Genomic DNA, 17,152 nt, shown 5'->3' with positions numbered 1-17,152 from the left:
GTTCCGTGCTCACCTCTGTACAAGTCCACAACTCTTTGCATTTCTAAAATGATTTTTAGATTTAATTTTTTTTTTAGCACATACAGTTTTAGCTCCCTCGGTCCCTTCTTTTGGTTTCTCGTTTCAGGTGTCTCTCTAAAGAGACTGATTAGATATGCGTCATGTAGAATGAAATTCCCCTGTTATGCAGCAAGTTCATTTCTCTGAGGTCAGATCAAATGTTAAGATACGAGAGAGAACAAAGATCAAACACTGCCCCTTGCTGATAAGAATGTGTAATATTTAAAACCTTGTTTTGTGTTTTGGGAGTAATACTCTTTGCTGTAAAGTCTCTTGTGCAATTTGTTTTAAAGTTTCATAACCCTCGTATTCAGAACTTGGCTTACCTCAAAACTCTTTTGAATGTGGGAATGCATTTGATTGATGACTGTGTTGAGGCAGTGCCATCACTCTTCTGGTCTGTTGCTAATTTGAAGGCCAAATTAGGTTTAAAACATTCAAATGGCTATTTTTATCTTTCTGACTTCATGTTCTGAAGCCAAAGGCAGGAGGAGATGCTGTTTACACAGAGAATTACTGCTCTTGTTGCTAATGATACTACAGATGTTTGCACTGCTGCTTAATTTTAATGGATGGATTCTTACAAAAGAAAGCTAAAGACAGGCAAAGTTGGTTTGGGGACTGAGGAAATGGACAAAAACTTTGTCTGTCCTATGGATCTCGTGAGCTTGGGCAGATTGCTTGGTCTCTATGGCTCTTTGTTTTGTTTTTCAATTAAAAATTAATTTTCCCTACGTTACCCCCTTTCCAAAATGGTGTCCTAGATGGAAGTCTGCCTACTTCTTCAGCTTTAAATATGGTAGCTGTGCTGCACATCAGTGCTGTTGTGCAAAACTTATGTCTTTGCACCTAGTTTTGCCTTAAAAAGCTTCTTAATCATCAACAGTCTTACCAGCTAAGCTGAGTCATTGCTATGGCTCAGCTGAAACCACTGTTAAATTTTTCTTTTCACTCCATGCAAGGTGGGATTTCTTCTTCTAGTGCAACATCTTCCTCCCTGATTTAGGCTTAACCTGTTATGGATCAGCCTAAGGATATTTGAAGGCTGTTACTGGGGGCATTCTGCTGTGTAGAAGGATGGATTGAAGAACAGAAAAGGAGCAAGTTGTCTGCAACTCAGTACTTTGAAATACTTTAAAATGATAACACTCCTGACTCCCATCTTAGATTCCTTTTGTTTGGAGGATCTTTTGTTACACAGATAACAAAAGTAAAAAAGTAAAAGCCTAAAGTAATTTTTGGAGACTGTCTGCTGACTGAAAGGGAGCGAGTCTCTCCTTGGAGCGAAGTTTATCAGGCAAGCTGTATTGAAGCAGTTTTCTTGGATGATATCAGTAGTCACTCTTCCCAGTGGACATGAAGATGACACACAGAAACCCGAAAAGTGCCTGAGACTCAACTGCCTGTTGAGAGTGGTCCATGATATGTCCAGTCCCAGGCAGTGGCAGAGCAGTTCCCAGGAGAATACCAGTTTGTCCTGGTCAAAACTGTCCCCTGAGAGCACGTCAGCCCCAGGTGCTACTGGCTCTTACATTCTGCTGCTCAAGCCTGTGCTGTGGGCCTGGTTTAGCTCCCAGTATGGATGTGACCTCTTTTTCTTTTTTTTCTCTCTTTTATGTCAGAAGTTTGCACGTGCCATTGCACATGGAAAACTATTTCCCCTTTTATTGGATGCACTTTCACGCAGTCTTATCTGCCATAAGTGCCAAGTTTGATAACTGACCTTGTCTACTCTGCTGTAGCATTGTTCTCTGCAGGTTCACACTGTCTTTCTCTTGCTGTAATACATCAGGTGAAGAATTATTCAGGAACTGGTTTATTTTAGATTTGCAAATCCTTCTGTCCTGTGTATTTGGGTATCTCATTTGGGTAGCCCCCTAGGGATGATTTCATCAATTTTCTAGGAGTCTTTTCTCCAAAAAAATCTTTCCTGTTGTCTCTGGCATATGATGTCATGTTCAAGACAGGGGTAGAGAATTTCTGTGACTCAAATGAATCCTGTCTGCATCTCTCCAGAGACTTTTCCCTGTCTCCAGCACCATATTTAGTACGTGTTACTTTCTCATTCCTGATCCACAGTTCTGCCTTGCAGTGCAAAGGCTGAGGTCTGAACATTTGGAATTGCTTCTGGGAGTCTCCTGTCTGAAAGTTCCTGTTCCTCCTGAAGGTCACAGCTCTGGCTTCCACATATATTCCTTTGGCATTTAATCTTGTTAACAGCAGCTTAAGTGTTTGAGCTGACATTCTTTGTTTATTTCTGCATATCCTCTGTTGAAAGTCTGTCTGCCTCTATATACCAACGTTCTCTGTGAAGCCTCAGGTGGTTTTTTGTTTTTCTTCCTCACTTTATATTCCTCTTTTTTGCTCCATAAGCTTGTTTAACTTATGTGTTTCCATTGCTTCAGTCTCCACATGTCCATCTTCCCTTCAGTAGTCCTGCTTTAATGTTGGAAACCACTGTCCTCGGGTGAGAAAAGTATTGTTCCTCTTAAAATTGCCACTGATGTTAGTTAAGTTGCAGTAGTGCCTGTAGACTTCAGTGAACTTTGCACTCCTTCAAAAAGCACACGCTGCCAGCAGTTTCTTTGATCCTCTGGGATTTTAGAAAAGCAACCACCTGTGAGTGAGTTGTGCTTTGTATGTGCTGTTCTGTCAGCTAAACAGGTGCACACAATGTAAGGTGTCTTCATGCTCTTTAAAGGTGTCAGCATTTGTTTTCGTGTATGGAATGCAGTAATTTAAGTAATTTGCCTGGGTGAAATGGTTATCACTACTTTTGTTGCAAATGCCAATCACCATGAGAAGAATTTGGAAATGCTATTTCTTTGTACAGTGCCTTTTTTTTTTTTTCTTGGTCCTTTCAGCAGCAGTAATTCCTTTCAACATAGTCCAGTAGTTCCAGTTAATTTGAGTCATGTTGTACTAAAGGAATTAGAGGGCAGGTGGAGGATTGTGGGATGACTGACTGTCCTTTTGATACTCCTGGTTTGAAGCTGTGCTGTGTCAGGGCAGCTCTTTGATCAAGATTAAGGTTCCTTTTGAGCTGAACATCTTGGTACTTTAAACAAAGCTTTAAGAATTTCTATCCTGTTGCTGAATTTGTGTTTTCCTTTCCCCAGCTGACTTGAAGAAAGACTTGGGTGATTATGTTAAAACTCAGCTTCCAAAAACCACAAAATTGGTGAGAAATGAGAAGCGGGAAGGCTTGATTAGAGGAAGGATGATTGGAGCCTCTCATGCCACAGGTACATGTGATTTCTCTTTTCCTTGCATACTTTGACAATATTTGATTGGGTGACTTCTCTTTACTTGCAGTGCGCTTTTCAGTTTGGCCTTTGGTTACTTTTGCCCCGTCTAGGAGCTCTGCAAGTCCTGCCACGTTCTAAGCTACACAGTTCAACATCCCAAACCTTTCTCCCTCTGCCCTGTGTCAAACAATGACTGCAAATTTGGATCCGAATTTCAGTGTCTTTTAAACTTGAGGCACTTGAAGTGTCTCAACTGTTGATTTGGTTTTTTCCCCCCCTTTCTTTAGACATTTGCTTTTAATAAAATGGGTTAGTTTTTTTAGAGTGGGTCAGTGAAATTGCAAAACCAAACCAGCGCTGGACAAAATGGAGCGTGGCCCTGTAGAATTTTTCCCTATTCTTGCCCTGGGACAATGTTGTCTCAGGAACATCTCTGTGGGCAAGATATTGGGGTTGCAGAATACTTTCTGCCTGTTTTCTGTGCAGATTTTTCCTCTAAAATGAAATCTGATCCCTTTTGAGGTACCCTAATCTGGTTTCTAATTCCCCAATCTAGTTGTAATAAAAACCTTTACAGGCTTTTCTTTTGCAGTGAGTGTTAAGTGGAGAAACAGCATTTTGTGCTTTATGAACAGCCTTTACCAGAATAAGCTTTGGGTTGAATTCTTTGGCATCTGAGGAAGTGTGTGCTAGTTTCTCAAATAATTTTGAGAGGCAGATAAGTCTCTTAATTGATGTTTACTCATTAGTATCATAATGGCATTATCCATGGAGAAAATTGTACTTGCATTTCCAAGCTATGCTAAAATTCATTTCAGTTAGTGCAATTTTAAGTCAGTTTATTGCACTTCTGGAGCAGAGTGGAGTTCCATCCCCCTGCCCACTCAAATGCTGTCTGTTGTTAATGGGCGACTTTTTATATTTGCATATTCCAAACCTGTTTTCTTTAAAGCCCTTTTCCATCTCTTCCGCATTAGTGTTATATAAATTCTCTGTTGTGTCATAAAAATGCAGATGAATTTTTAGACCAGCTGAGCCTGAAGGTGTCTCATGGATCAAACTGACTGTGGCAGGCAGTGTCCATGTGAACTGATAAGTGTTGCTTTGTTTAGTGCTGGTGGATTTGGGTCTGCCTGTTTAGGGCATTCACTCTCCTTTTAAACTCTTATGAATCCACAGTCATCTAGAGCTGTGGGAGATACTGGGGAGATACTCTATGGTACTTTATATTCAGGAGTCAGAATGTCGTGGATGAATGCAGATTCGTTCATCAGAATGACTTCATTTGAAATCCACGGATCTTGGCTGCAGTGGTAACTTGGGGGATGCTGAGGTGTGATCTGCAGAGCCCAAGGTGATTAATCAGTGGACAAACAGACCGCTTGAGCAATTCATAGCTAGGTCAGGATCTGTCTGCTGCTTTTGTGACTGAACCAATCCCTGTGGAGTCTCTGGCTTGTCAGCTTTCCTCTCTGTCACAGAGGGTGGTGAGGACGTTGCATAAGTGTTTGTGTTTCATGTTCCTATGGATCTTTGTGTTTTGTGTGCTTTGGCCTCTGTAGGGAAAGTGCTGGTGTTCCTGGACAGTCACTGTGAGGTGAACGAGATGTGGCTCCAACCTCTGCTGACTCCCATCCGAGAAGATCGCAGGACTGTGGTGTGCCCTGTCATTGACATCATCAGTGCCGACACACTGACCTACAGCTCGTCCCCAGTTGTGCGTGGAGGGTTTAACTGGGGCCTGCACTTTAAATGGGATCTTGTTCCTTTGTCAGAACTGGAAGGACCTGAGGGAGCCACTGCTCCAATCAAGTAAGGTTCCTCCTGTGTGGTGTGAAGCTCTGTGTAACACATGGATGATCAGAAGCCCTTATTAAGCATTACTGGGTGTGCAGGTCTAGAAGCAGATGCCTGACCTGTCAAATATCTGACTTATTTTACTTAGAAATAGTTGTTGTTACTATTACCTATTTCAGTTTAATTATTCTTGCATTTAATAACGAATTAGATATATCTGTCCTATTAGGTCAAGAAAGCAGACTTCTAAAAGTGCTTTTGCAGCAGCTTTTTCTGAGGACAGAAGTCTTAAGGAGCTTATGATATTCAGTATTAAATCTGTCCACTTTTGAGCTATGCATTGATGTTCGTTTCCAGTCTGTCAATGTGCTTGGCTTAATGATAATTTAGGTGCTGTGTTTGTGCTAGGAATAGCCTGCATATCCTACTAATACAGACTCTGTAATTTCTGTGATGGAATGCTAAAAAATTGCTAGATTGGGAAAATCTCCATTGGTGGTAACAGGAATTTGTTTCAGGCAGTCTTTTGAGAGTTGTTCTGAAACAAAACTCTTGGTAAAGCTTAACACTAGGACTTGAAAGTTACCTTCCTTAATCTTTTAACCATTGATGGCTGTCTCACCTGGACAGATCTGGCAGTATCTAGTTCCTAGTGGACATGTAGCTGATATAAAACAGTGCCAGCAGCCTTTTTTTTAGTAGCAGACACATATGGTTCAGACACAAGAGTAGAAGCTGTCCCAGGGTGAATCCCTTCATGAGAAGGGCCAGTGCTGCTACAGCAACAGCAAGAGCCTGATGGTGCTTTTTCTAGATGCAGGTGTTGACCTCAGTGCAGAATTCAGGTTTGTGAGGTGGAGGAATGTCACCTCTTTTACAAACTCGCTCCTTGTGGATAATGTGGTATTTCTATAAGATTTTCCAAGTGAATCAGAAATTGGGTGTGTTCTCATCCCTCGTTCTCTTTTATTAGCCTGAAAGTGAAGAGCATTTCGTGCTGACAAAGCATTTCCAGCACAGTGCTCTCTGCTGTCATCTGACAGCTCTGCAGTTGGTCTTCCCGTGTCTCCCCATCACAAGATTTGGTCCAAGAAGCCAGGAAACTTCTTAAATTATTAAAAGTTTGACTGGCTTGTTTGAAGGCGTCACTGTAGCAGTTTCTGAACCTGGAAGGGAAAGGACAGATGGAAAATCTGAATGAGGAATCAGCACTGAGTCTCAAAATCCTTATTCTGTTAAGAGCAATCCTCACATTTAATTTGGTCACTGGCTGAGGGTTAGTTGTTGCTGTGTTCAACACTGTTGTTGCATTCCTTCAACTCACTTTTAGGAAAAACTCCCATGGTTGAGGCAGAGAACTTTGTAGTTGAAGTGAGTGTAATCATCTGAAAAGATGCCATTTTCTGAGTATGGAAGTGACTTTTTCTACTTAAATGTCTTTGCCTACTTTGAAGGAGGAGCTGTTTTGCTATTTAACCTTTGAAAATGGCTTTCCATCAAACAAAAAGTTTTACATTTTAGAGACCTTCATAAAGAAATATTTTTGTGTTGGGGTGGAAAAATTGAGAGCAGTCTTCCAAATCTGGTTTTAAAGTGACAAAAACTGCAATAGAAAATTGGTGAGAACAAGCAAGGAAATCTTGACCTAGGTCTGGTTTCATCACAGGTGTTTATTAACAAGGATGAGAAAAAGTCAGTTTGCAGCCCACTGTATGTTCCAATTCTCATATCATGTTGATGTAGTGGGTTTAGTCTTTTTTTATACTCTTTTATTATGGATTCTGCTCTTTCTGCAGTTCAGTCAATCCTGATCTGTATAATTTGCCCCTGTGAGAGGGGGAGGAACACAACAATGTGTGCAAATGTACATGTTTGTAACTGTAGGGAAAATGGCTTGTGGTAAAGACAGGGCTGATCAAAGGCAGCTCCTAAGTTTCACTGTAGAAAATTGGATGAACTTAGCTTTTACTTTTTTACTGTATTGTAATTTTGTTTTGGTTCATTGGGTTTTGGTGTTTTTTGGAGGGTTTGTTGTTTTGTTCCACTTTCCCTGTCCTCTCCCTTTTCCTCAAGCTCACTCTATAAAGAAATCTGCTTTATAGGTACTGGAGTAATGGAAGATCACAAATACCACTCACAGATCTGCTTTTGAAAACGTTTCGAGGCTAGAACTGTCATCTGATGGTTTCTGGTGTCTGAAAGGCTTAAATTGTGTTTATGTGGGTTTAAATTTGAGCTTTGGGACTAGCAGATTCAGCAAAAATTACTGGTTGCTTTTTTTCTCTAGAAGAAAACGAACTTCTTTCTGTGTTTCTCTTTAGGTCCCCCACTATGGCTGGGGGTCTGTTTGCCATGGACCGTGAGTACTTCAATGAGCTGGGGCAGTATGACAGCGGCATGGACATCTGGGGAGGAGAAAACCTGGAAATATCTTTTCGGGTAATCATTTTTATGTGCATTGGGCTGTGAACCTCAGTGTCCTGCTGCCTCCCTTCCCTGTGCCCGGTGTCTTTGGCACTGGAACAGCGACTCGAAAAGAAATCGGCACTTCTGTTCCCAGGAAGGATGCCTGGGAACACGCACGTGGAAACTGCCTTTACCATAATCCTCAAGTTAAGTTTTAATGGGAAGATTAAAGAGGACTTGCAGCTCTGTAGCTGAATGTTTCTGGCTTTTTCTTTGTTTGTTGGAGCGTTTCCTTGTAGCTATAGAGAAGCGTAAGAAAAGAATAATCATGCCCATTTTTGAAGTGGGTTTTTAAGCAATGTCTAACGAATTTCACAAGCTGGTTAGAGATGTATGGCCCACAGCAATATTGTTAATATGTAAGCTTAGTGTTTTTTCTTAGGCATATATGGGGCTTTGTAGACACTTCAGCCTCCTTTTTCAGGGCCTGGAATTGTAAATGTTTTTGAAACTAAATTAGGAGTCACGTAGAGAAGCCAGCTTGGTTGGAAAAGTAATGAAAGTCATAATCAGAAGATTTGAAAGTGATGCTTCATTGGGCTTCTTATATTTTATCTCATCTTCCCTGTCACTCCACTGAAAGAAAAACAACTCTTTGTGCTCGTTGTCCTGTTTATCTCTTCGCTGTTGTAAAGTGGATTCATCAACAGGTTTGACAAGACTCTGCCTGAAAAGGGTATGCTATCATGACAGATATGAAAAGGGGATTAAAGACTGAAGTTAGCACAAAAACCAACCAAACAAAAACAACAAAAAAAAAACCAACCCAAAACCAAACACCCCCCACATACACCGCCCAAAACTTCAGAGAAATCTGTCAGATTGGATCATTAGAGAAATCAAGATTAGAGTTCACAAATAAGAACTGGAATTTCATAACTTTGAGTGACTTTAAAGGAGTGTGTCCTGAATAAACAAAATCTTTCAATTTTCAGTGCAAAATATAACTATTAGGTATCTGGGTAGAAGTGTGTGAAGTGTGAGGAGATTGTTTTTACCTTGTAATGCACAGTTTCAGTAAAAAGGGCTTTGAAAAATTGGAGTACATTCAGAGAGTTTTATAACTTCTGGAAGCTCCTGACTCCCTGGGGGAGATTTGTAAAGAAGTTGAGTTTTTATCTTATCTAGGAGGAGTTTTAAAAGTGACTTGATTGTAAACTGCTAATGTGAGAAGATTTTCTGAGACTGGAGAACATGTTAGTCCAAGAAAGGGCCAATGATGGTAACTTGCTGGAAGCTGAAGTTTAAAAAGAAATTTAAAAAAAAAAATGGAAGTAGAGTGTAAATAAAATGTGGATCTCTGGTGCCATGGAACTGGGTTAAGACTCCTGAATGTGGCATCTCAGTGGGAACAGTGTTTCTGAATTCCCATATGCTGAACAGAAACAAACAGCTGTGTCAAATAAGTGCTTCTGCTTTGTTGAAAAGCTCTCCAGGCTCCCTTGATGATACACAGACTGATCTTTGTTATCTATCACAAAAACGTGGACAGTTTTCATGTGGGTAAATCAGTTTAGGGAACTTAATCTGCAAGTTGAATCCTAGCCCGTGCATTTCAGTGTTTTCTGATAGGTCACTAGAGCATAACATTTTAGAAAATCTTCTGTTTGCTTCTTGAAAAGAAAATGTGTGTTATGTGGAAAGTGCGATGAGATGACTAAAATAGTCTTTTTTAACATGAAGATCTAATAATATAGTTTGCCAGGAAACTTGACAAGTAGGACAACATTGCTGACAACTGCCATAAAGTATAACCCCCACTGAAATGTCCCTTGAAGGGCAGGGGGTGATGAGCAATGGAACAGTGAGGTGTGTTCTGCTTCTGTATGGACAGATCTGGATGTGTGGTGGAAGACTTCTGATCATCCCCTGCTCCAGGGTGGGACACATTTTCCGTAAAAGGCGTCCCTACGGCTCACCAGGGGGGCAGGATACGATGGCTCATAACTCACTGAGGCTGGCACATGTGTGGATGGATGAATACAAGGTAAGAGACAATTCCAGGTCGTGAAATAAGGTTATTTACTGGTTGTTAACTGGCTTGTTTGTCAAAGGGCTGTGTCACAGTGGGATCTGCTACACCTCTAATGGGGTTTTCCTTCTCTAGGCTGATTTCCTAATGTTAGTTTTGATAGGAATTCCTAAATTCTGTAGGATTGTCATTTGGCTTTTGAATGCTCCTCCCTGTTACTTTACTGCCTGCAGGAGATTTGGTTTTGTGGCTCTTTAATGAAATAAAAGATGATGAATGAGCTCTGCATTGCTTTGTGTCCAAATCAGGATTATGTGGCAGCCAAGGACTGACTGCCATGTGCCTTCAGGTAGTTTCCATGGTGGTGAGACAGGGATTTTGTTGGCTGCTTATTTGCTTTCTGCTGTAATTAGCAGTCTGATTCTTAGTCTGTCTTGCCCTGGAGGAGCAAAGAGGATTGACTTCCAGATTCAAGGGCAAGTGTATTCTTTCTTTCTCTTCAGATTTTTGATACTGATGCTTCTGAGTATAAATCAAGTGTTTTAAACCCCACATTTCTGGGATACTTGATGACATTTTGCCTTCTGAGACCATAGGATTTGCTGTGTGGTCAGCTCCTGTTGTCCCTACAGTTCCTATACGAGACAGTGTTTTATTTTTATTAACTTTATATTCTGTAGAGGTTTATGTTTCAAACTCCATCCTTTATCTTGATGTTCCATCAGTTCGAGGAATCTATTAGAGCCCATTAATTTTTTATCTCCATTCTCCATGTCTGTAATGCACTGGTAGATTTGATCTATCACTTTCCCCTTTACTGGTGCCTGGGCACGGTTGTTCTTTTGTGATTAATGATGGCTTTCTCTGAAGTTTGGACTTGATTGTTTGCTATAATTTCCAGCTAATACTGCTTTATGCAGCAGGGACTTGAACTGCTGATTCTAGCAGTCTGTTATCAGAGATTTGTGTCCTGAATGTTTCCAGCTGTTTCTAGTCTGATTCTCTGATAGTTGCCAGAGACCTGTCACTATGACAGATTTTATGTATGGAGGGCAAGCCTGGAAATATTCTTGTTTTTATAAGTATAATACAAACATTTAGGGCCAGTATAACCTACTGAAGCAATCTAATGATGACTGGTACAAAGATAAGACTTAAAGGATCTGTTTTGCAGCAAAGAGCAAATATCAGTATTTAATAAATTAATTTAATAATGGAGGTGGTACAGCAAAATTTTCGTAACTGTCAAAAGCAAAATGTACAAGAAGTAAGTTCATGTCTACAGTGGTAATAAATAACATATAAAAGGTAGGATACTAAAATTTGAACTATAACCCACAAAGAGGGAACTGGAATAGCAGAGCTACTTTTTAGAGCAGACCAATTTGTGATAGTGATGTCCAATCCAGTCTGTGTCCAGACTTGCTCAGAGCTGGCCAACAGCCCAATGTACTTAATGCTCCCCCTTCCTCTGCTGTTAAAATAGCAGTGATACATCAGGCAAATCCAAAAGCTCGAAGATCTTGATAAGGACAGGTGTGTAATTTGTCCAGAGGTGATGCTGTCTGTCGTGTGAATATCAGAGATAGCAGGAGGTAACTGAAACCTGTCAGAGCCACATCATGGGAAGTGAAATCCACACATCTCCTAGAGATTAATGCAACAAAATACCCTAGTTCAGTGCCCTGAAAACTGACTTCTAAGTAATATCTAGTAAAGAAGTTAATGTGCAAATACAGTGCCTTTTCTGTGAGTTCTGTAAATCTATCTGGAATTGAAGACTCTACAGGGAGATTTTTCTTCTAGTTTTGGCAGTAATATCTGTACCACGTTGTACATTCATGAGTTTCTGTTTGTCCCCGTTGTCTCTGCATTGGAGTCAAACAGCACATAAAATTGAGCTGGAATCTTAATCTGTCTTTGCCTAACCTGTAAGATTCTGAGTGTAATCATAAAATAGAACGTGAAAAAATAACTTTGTAGGAGCCTTTGTGGAGATGATGCGGATGAATGAGGGAAAACTGGGTTTCAGAGAAAGCCCAGGTGATAGTTCTGATTCTTCACATGAATAAAGACGTGGTCCCACTAAACCTCACAAGTAGTCCCATTTATAGATCTATTCTGATATGAGATGGGTTTGCCCTGATCACTTGTAAAGTGGGCTTGAACAAAATATGGTCAGATCCCACAACAATGAAAACAATCCACTGAACAATCAAAATGATTTCAAGAAACCTCTGTCAGATGAGGCTGATGATGGTATATGCGTCTTTTTCTGACTTAATAACTCTAGGATGCTTTTATTGCCAGTGGTGACCACTAATCTGGAATTCTCCTCCCTTTTCCCCCACCTGTTTCTCTCAAATACAGGAGCAATATTTTGCTTTGAGACCTGAGCTAAGGATGAGGAACTACGGAAATATTACCGACCGTGTAGAACTGAGAAAAAGATTGAACTGCAAGTCATTTAAGTGGTATCTAGATAATATCTATCCTGAGATGCAAATATCTGGGCCCAATGCCAAAGCTCCACAGCCAGTTTTTATTAACAGAGCACAGAAACGACCAAAAATAATCCAGCGTGGAAGGGTAAGAGAAACTTTCTGAAATTACGGACCTACCGTGTGTTAATTGTTTCGAGGTTCTTAAAGATTTACTCAAATACCAACAAAAATAGTCTTTTTCCATAGAGTTCTAGCTTTGCAACAAGCTGCCTTGAAAATAACAGGATTTTTGTCAGGATTTCACTCTGTTCTGTATTTCAGGTCATGATCTGTATTTCAGGTCATCCTCAGACTAGATACTGTTCAGTGAGGTTTCTTACCCAGAAACTCTTGAGTTATGAAGTTTTGCTGTCTTTAGAATATGCTTTCATGGCTGTTGGTTCTGAAGATGGATTTGGATAGAGAGAAATTTGGGCTCAAATACTCATGCTCTGTTGGTTTCTGATAAGAGTACAGTGTAATTAGTTTCCAAACTCACTGCTTTTATGAGTAATTTTCTGCAAAGGTGAACATTTGCATCTGAGGCTGATGATGGCTTTTCTATTCTTGACTGCTAGATAATGAATGAAAAATGAGGTTTTTCTCCTCTTTTTTTTTTTCTCTTCAGAGAAGAAATGAAGAGACAATTTTTGTGTATTCATGAAGAAAATCATGATTAAATTCATGCCTTAACCCTGACACCTTTGCTTATGGGTTTGCGTGCAGGCAAAGCCAGCAAACAGTTGGATCTGCTCTCCCCAGGGTCAAATTCACCTGCTGTGTGCATTCTGTGCCTCCCAAAAATAATGGGTAGCTTCAAATCCGAGACAACTTTCTTGCTGTCTTCTCTGTGAAAGAGAATACCTTGGAATAAGCTGTTTCATGTGCACATGGGTTATGGGTGTCAGGTTCCCTGTTAGCTCAGGGGTTGGAAGCACTAAATAGTGATGCCTCCACAGGGGACACAGGCTGCAGTAGCTGCTGACAGTTGCTGGTTCTGCAAGTAGTTTCAGTCTGGAGGACCTGATTTCATGCAGAACCTATTGACTTAATTGTATTTTTTGCTTTGAAGCAGCTGTTGGGAATCCACTATTTGTGCAGTATTTTTGTTGTAATATCCCAGCCAAGTTGTGAAGTTATTTATTAGGGCAAACATGTAGTTTCCCTAAATAAAACTGATACAGTGGGCTGATTCCCCTGGTTGTTGAATGCTGTTACTCCCCTAGTCAGACCTTTTTTTCTCCTTTTTTTCTTTTTTTAAATTTAATAGCTTTCTACTTTCATTCAGACAGAAAGTTAACTAAGGAATTGCTGATGTGGGGGACACTACTTGAGGGATCTGAATACTTCAGCAACACTTAAAGGGTAAATCTTCCTAGCAGTTATTTACCATGGCTTAATTTTGAGAAAAGTTTGGTGCACCCTTTAAGAAGTGGGGACAAGACAGAAAAATGCAGCTCCTTGGCTTGGTTCTCTGGGGTTCAAGAATTATACCCAGCATTGTATGAGAGAGTCAGCTTTGGCTCTGATGGTTGTGTAAACTATTTCCAGATGCCTGCAGGGAACAGAACAGATCAGCCAGTGTCACCACTGCAAGCCAGACTCTTTAGGATTTGGGAGGAATCGCTCCAAATCTTACTTTGTTCTCAAAAACTAATTGGGCCAGAGATAAGTGCTGGTTTGACAAGCTGGGAAGGGCTGTAATGATCACAAACGGTGACAGTTCTTACCGGTGTTAATCAAACGCTGGTCATCATGGCCAATAAAAACGAGGACAAAAAGCCTTTAAAACTCATGCAGCTGTACGGTTTTCAAGCTTTTCAGTTGAGTGAGGAATGATGAGATCTGTCCTAGAAGTCTCTGGGGTGTAAGGAAATGTTTCTTAGAAGGTTTTGTATAATTTGTTTCAGATGTGTGTAGGGAACAGGATAAACGTGGTGCACTTGAGGCGACTGTTGATGTGCCTTGGGACAGCTGTTTCCAGAAGTGGTGTTTAGTGAAGAATACTATTTGGTATTTGTGCTAATTTTTGTTGTCACGTGACTGAGCAGTTTGTTCTTTTTATTACTGGAAGTGCCTATTGGTTTCTAAAAATCCGTGGAGTCAATAGAAGTGCCAGGACAGCTATGGATGTCTTCATAATAAGACACAGCTGGCCAGTTAATCAGCCTGGCCTTGAGTTCAGGACAGTAAATTCTTTTTTTTTCCTCTACATTCAGCTCCAGATTGGAAATAATTATTTTTAATGTGGCTGCCAGATCTGAGGCCCTACCATCTCCCACTTTGAGATGTTCAGTCAGTGCTTGCTGCCTGAAGGGCCTGAATCCCCCACCACATCAGGGGAAGAAAAACAGGCTGAAAAGAAGTGTTCTGCTGGCCACCAGTTAGCTCAGGGCATGTCTGTAACTTAGAGCCAGAATTAGAGTTGTTTTGTCTCCCTGAATGCCTCTGTGGGAATACATTAAGGTCTGAATGATTTTTAACTGTTGTAATAGGGATAATATAATCTTTGGGCTCTGTGGAAAATGTCTTGGTGTCTTTTAAGGTGGGCATCAAAGGGCATTTGAGCAAAAATAAGCATTTGGGTGTTTGTAAAATGTTCTCTTCTTCCCTGATTCATCATTAAAATACCTTAGCTGATAACTGTGCCTAAAAGCTCTTGAAAATCGATTTGTAAACAGCGTAAGTCTCTGAGGTGGTTTGTATCACAGTAGTTCCTTCTCCTCTCTCAAGGAGGTGGTCCTGCTTCGTGAAGAGAGGCTGTAAGAGGAGACTTATGTTTAAACTAAATCATAGTAAAATGCAGTTTATACACTTACAGTCAATTTTCCTGAGCAGAGTATCTGGGACCTGAGAATTCCACGAAGAGTGAAGAGGGAAAAGAAACTTGACAGAGTACAGCCAGCATGTGCTGAGCCAGGCTGTGTGTGCTGCACTTGTACCAGAGAGGGAAATCTTGATATAATTAGAAAGCAAATTGGAACTGTTTAATGAGGTTTTTTTTCTCCAAATTTTCTGAAAAACAGATTTATTTTATTTTTTTTTTGCAATTAAAAGGTTTGTTTGGGTTTTCTTGGGAACACTGAGTTCTAGAGCTTCCAGAGCCTCACCCTGTGGTATATGATGTTTGTTGCTCACTCTGTCCATCAAACTGTTTTCCTTTCACAGTTGTATCACCTCCAAACCAACAAATGCCTGGTTGCCCAGGGCCACCCAAGTCAGAAAGGAGGCCTGGTGGTGGTTCGGGAATGTGACTACAACGACCAGAACCAGGTATGGTGTTCCTAATTATATGGAATAGTGATTCACATCTTAGAAACTACTACTATGTTTTCCTGCTGGCAAAATGCCCTGGAATAACATCTCATCAGCAGACAGGCTGATTTCAGAGGGTGGTTCAAACCACGAGGCCACAGACAGTGGGGAGTTGAATATCTCCTGTCTTTGTGGCATGAATCTCTTATGTGGCTGAAGACTGTCCTTTAGTGGCTCCTGATGAGTTCATAATCCACTGATTGGCACTTCAGGATTTGTAGCAGCTCTTTCAGTCAGTTCCTCATACTGGGATTTAAAGCAGCCTTTTCCTGCCCGGCTGGTCTTTGTGTGCTGTAGAACCAGTGCTCTGCTCCTGGTGTGGCTGTAGTTTAGGGTGAATGAGTGATTTGTTGTTATCCTTAAATGGAAGGAATCCAGAAAATTTTTTGGCTGCAGGTGAGTTTCTGATCTGGGGATTAATTAGGGATGGATGTGAAAACCTAATGAGAATTTTTGTATTACTGCATGAAGCCTTTGCTATTTCACTTCTTTCAGGCAACAGAAATTCAAGACTTGGATAAACAGTCTCCAGGGTAGAGAGATCTTCAGCTAATGCCATAAAGAGTTTTAACTAGCTAAGAACTGCACTGAACTTACGATTTAGGAGCCCATGGGACCCAAGTCTAAAAACTAGCTTGCATCTAAGATGAAAACTAATCAAAGACACAAAATAAATGGAGCAGGAAGTAATGCAGCATAGCTTTACTAAAGGTGGGTTGTACTGGACTAACCTGATACTTTATGAAATGGGTAGGAGTTTCAAGGATATGGAAACTGCAGCAGTGGAAGCAGAGTGACTTGTGATAGTCCCAACAAAGTGCTGTGTGCTTTGTCACCTAATGGGACTTTCTGCCTCCTATTTGTACCCTCACCAGCTGAGTGTGGCAGAGGAGGGCAGTGTGAGGGGTGTTTGCCAGTGTCAGGGTAAGTGTGGGTGGCTCTAGGCACGTGGCCTTAAGTTCCAGTTGTCAGACATGAGCAAGGAATACATCCCTGTACTTCAGAACACTGAGTGATCATCACTATGACCAAACTGTGGGTCCCTGTGTTAAGGGTGAATTAATTAAAGCTGGAATGGGAATGAAGGTTTGGCTATGGGATCTATTCCATTAGCTGGAAGACAGTCAGCACGTCTTTTAAATCTAAGGACTGTGTACGTGGCATAGCAACTGATGGGCATCAGTGATTGTACATTTATGGTGCCAAGGCTGTGATGCTGCTTTCTGAGCCATTCAAGCTGGGGGTGAGAGAGCAAAAATGACTGCCCATGAATGATGTCCACACAGTTGTGTTTCCCTTCTCCTTCCTGCAGTATTTTTCATAGTGAAGTGCCACATGGCTGGAGGAAGAAGTCTGTTTTTCTTTATCAAAACCCTTTTCTGATTTTTTTTTCCCTCCTGAAGACAGCCTTCAGTTAGTCTTCTGGTTCTGAGAGAGACAAATTCGTGCTCTGATTGTTGATATTTGGCTTCTTTTCTCATGAATCTATTTTACTAGTGGTAAATTTAGCCATTAGTTCTCATAAAAAAACTGGCTGTGCTATCTTGTTTCACAATTTTGTTCTCCAAGTATGTCAACCAACACTATATTTTTTCTGCCATTAGACTTATTTTGTTCTCCTAATAAATGCCCAGAGTGCATTGAGCCAGCTTTCTGTCATATCCTCTTGAACAATCTTGCTACAGATACATGAGAACAATGTAGAGAAAGATGACACTTATTTAACAGCTTCTGCTTATAAAAATAGCAAGAAACATCCTGACTGTTGGAAGCTTTTAACTGTTGTTTCACTCAACTCACTGGCATTTTCA

General features: G+C 40.7%; 1 protein-coding gene across 5 annotated transcripts in view; it reads left to right on the top strand.

Moving 5' to 3' along the window:
* GALNT11 (polypeptide N-acetylgalactosaminyltransferase 11) overlaps nt 1-17,152 on the top strand; it is a 47,811-nt gene that overhangs the window by 21,574 nt on the left and 9,085 nt on the right. For all 5 annotated transcript variants that reach the window (XM_050321454.1, XM_050321470.1, XM_050321445.1 and 2 more), the window contains exons 5-10: nt 3,180-3,305; nt 4,871-5,120; nt 7,427-7,544; nt 9,406-9,558; nt 11,914-12,132; nt 15,195-15,299. In XM_050321454.1, coding sequence (XP_050177411.1) covers nt 3,180-3,305; nt 4,871-5,120; nt 7,427-7,544; nt 9,406-9,558; nt 11,914-12,132; nt 15,195-15,299 — 971 coding nt within the window. The remainder of the gene's footprint in view (nt 1-3,179; nt 3,306-4,870; nt 5,121-7,426; nt 7,545-9,405; nt 9,559-11,913; nt 12,133-15,194; nt 15,300-17,152) is intronic.

The sequence above is a fragment of the Myiozetetes cayanensis genome, unplaced genomic scaffold, assembly GCF_022539395.1.
Source record: "Myiozetetes cayanensis isolate MyiCay16 unplaced genomic scaffold, myiCay2020 scf1, whole genome shotgun sequence".
Lineage (NCBI taxonomy): Eukaryota > Metazoa > Chordata > Aves > Passeriformes > Tyrannidae > Myiozetetes > Myiozetetes cayanensis.
This window is presented reverse-complemented; position numbering and strand designations above follow the sequence as displayed.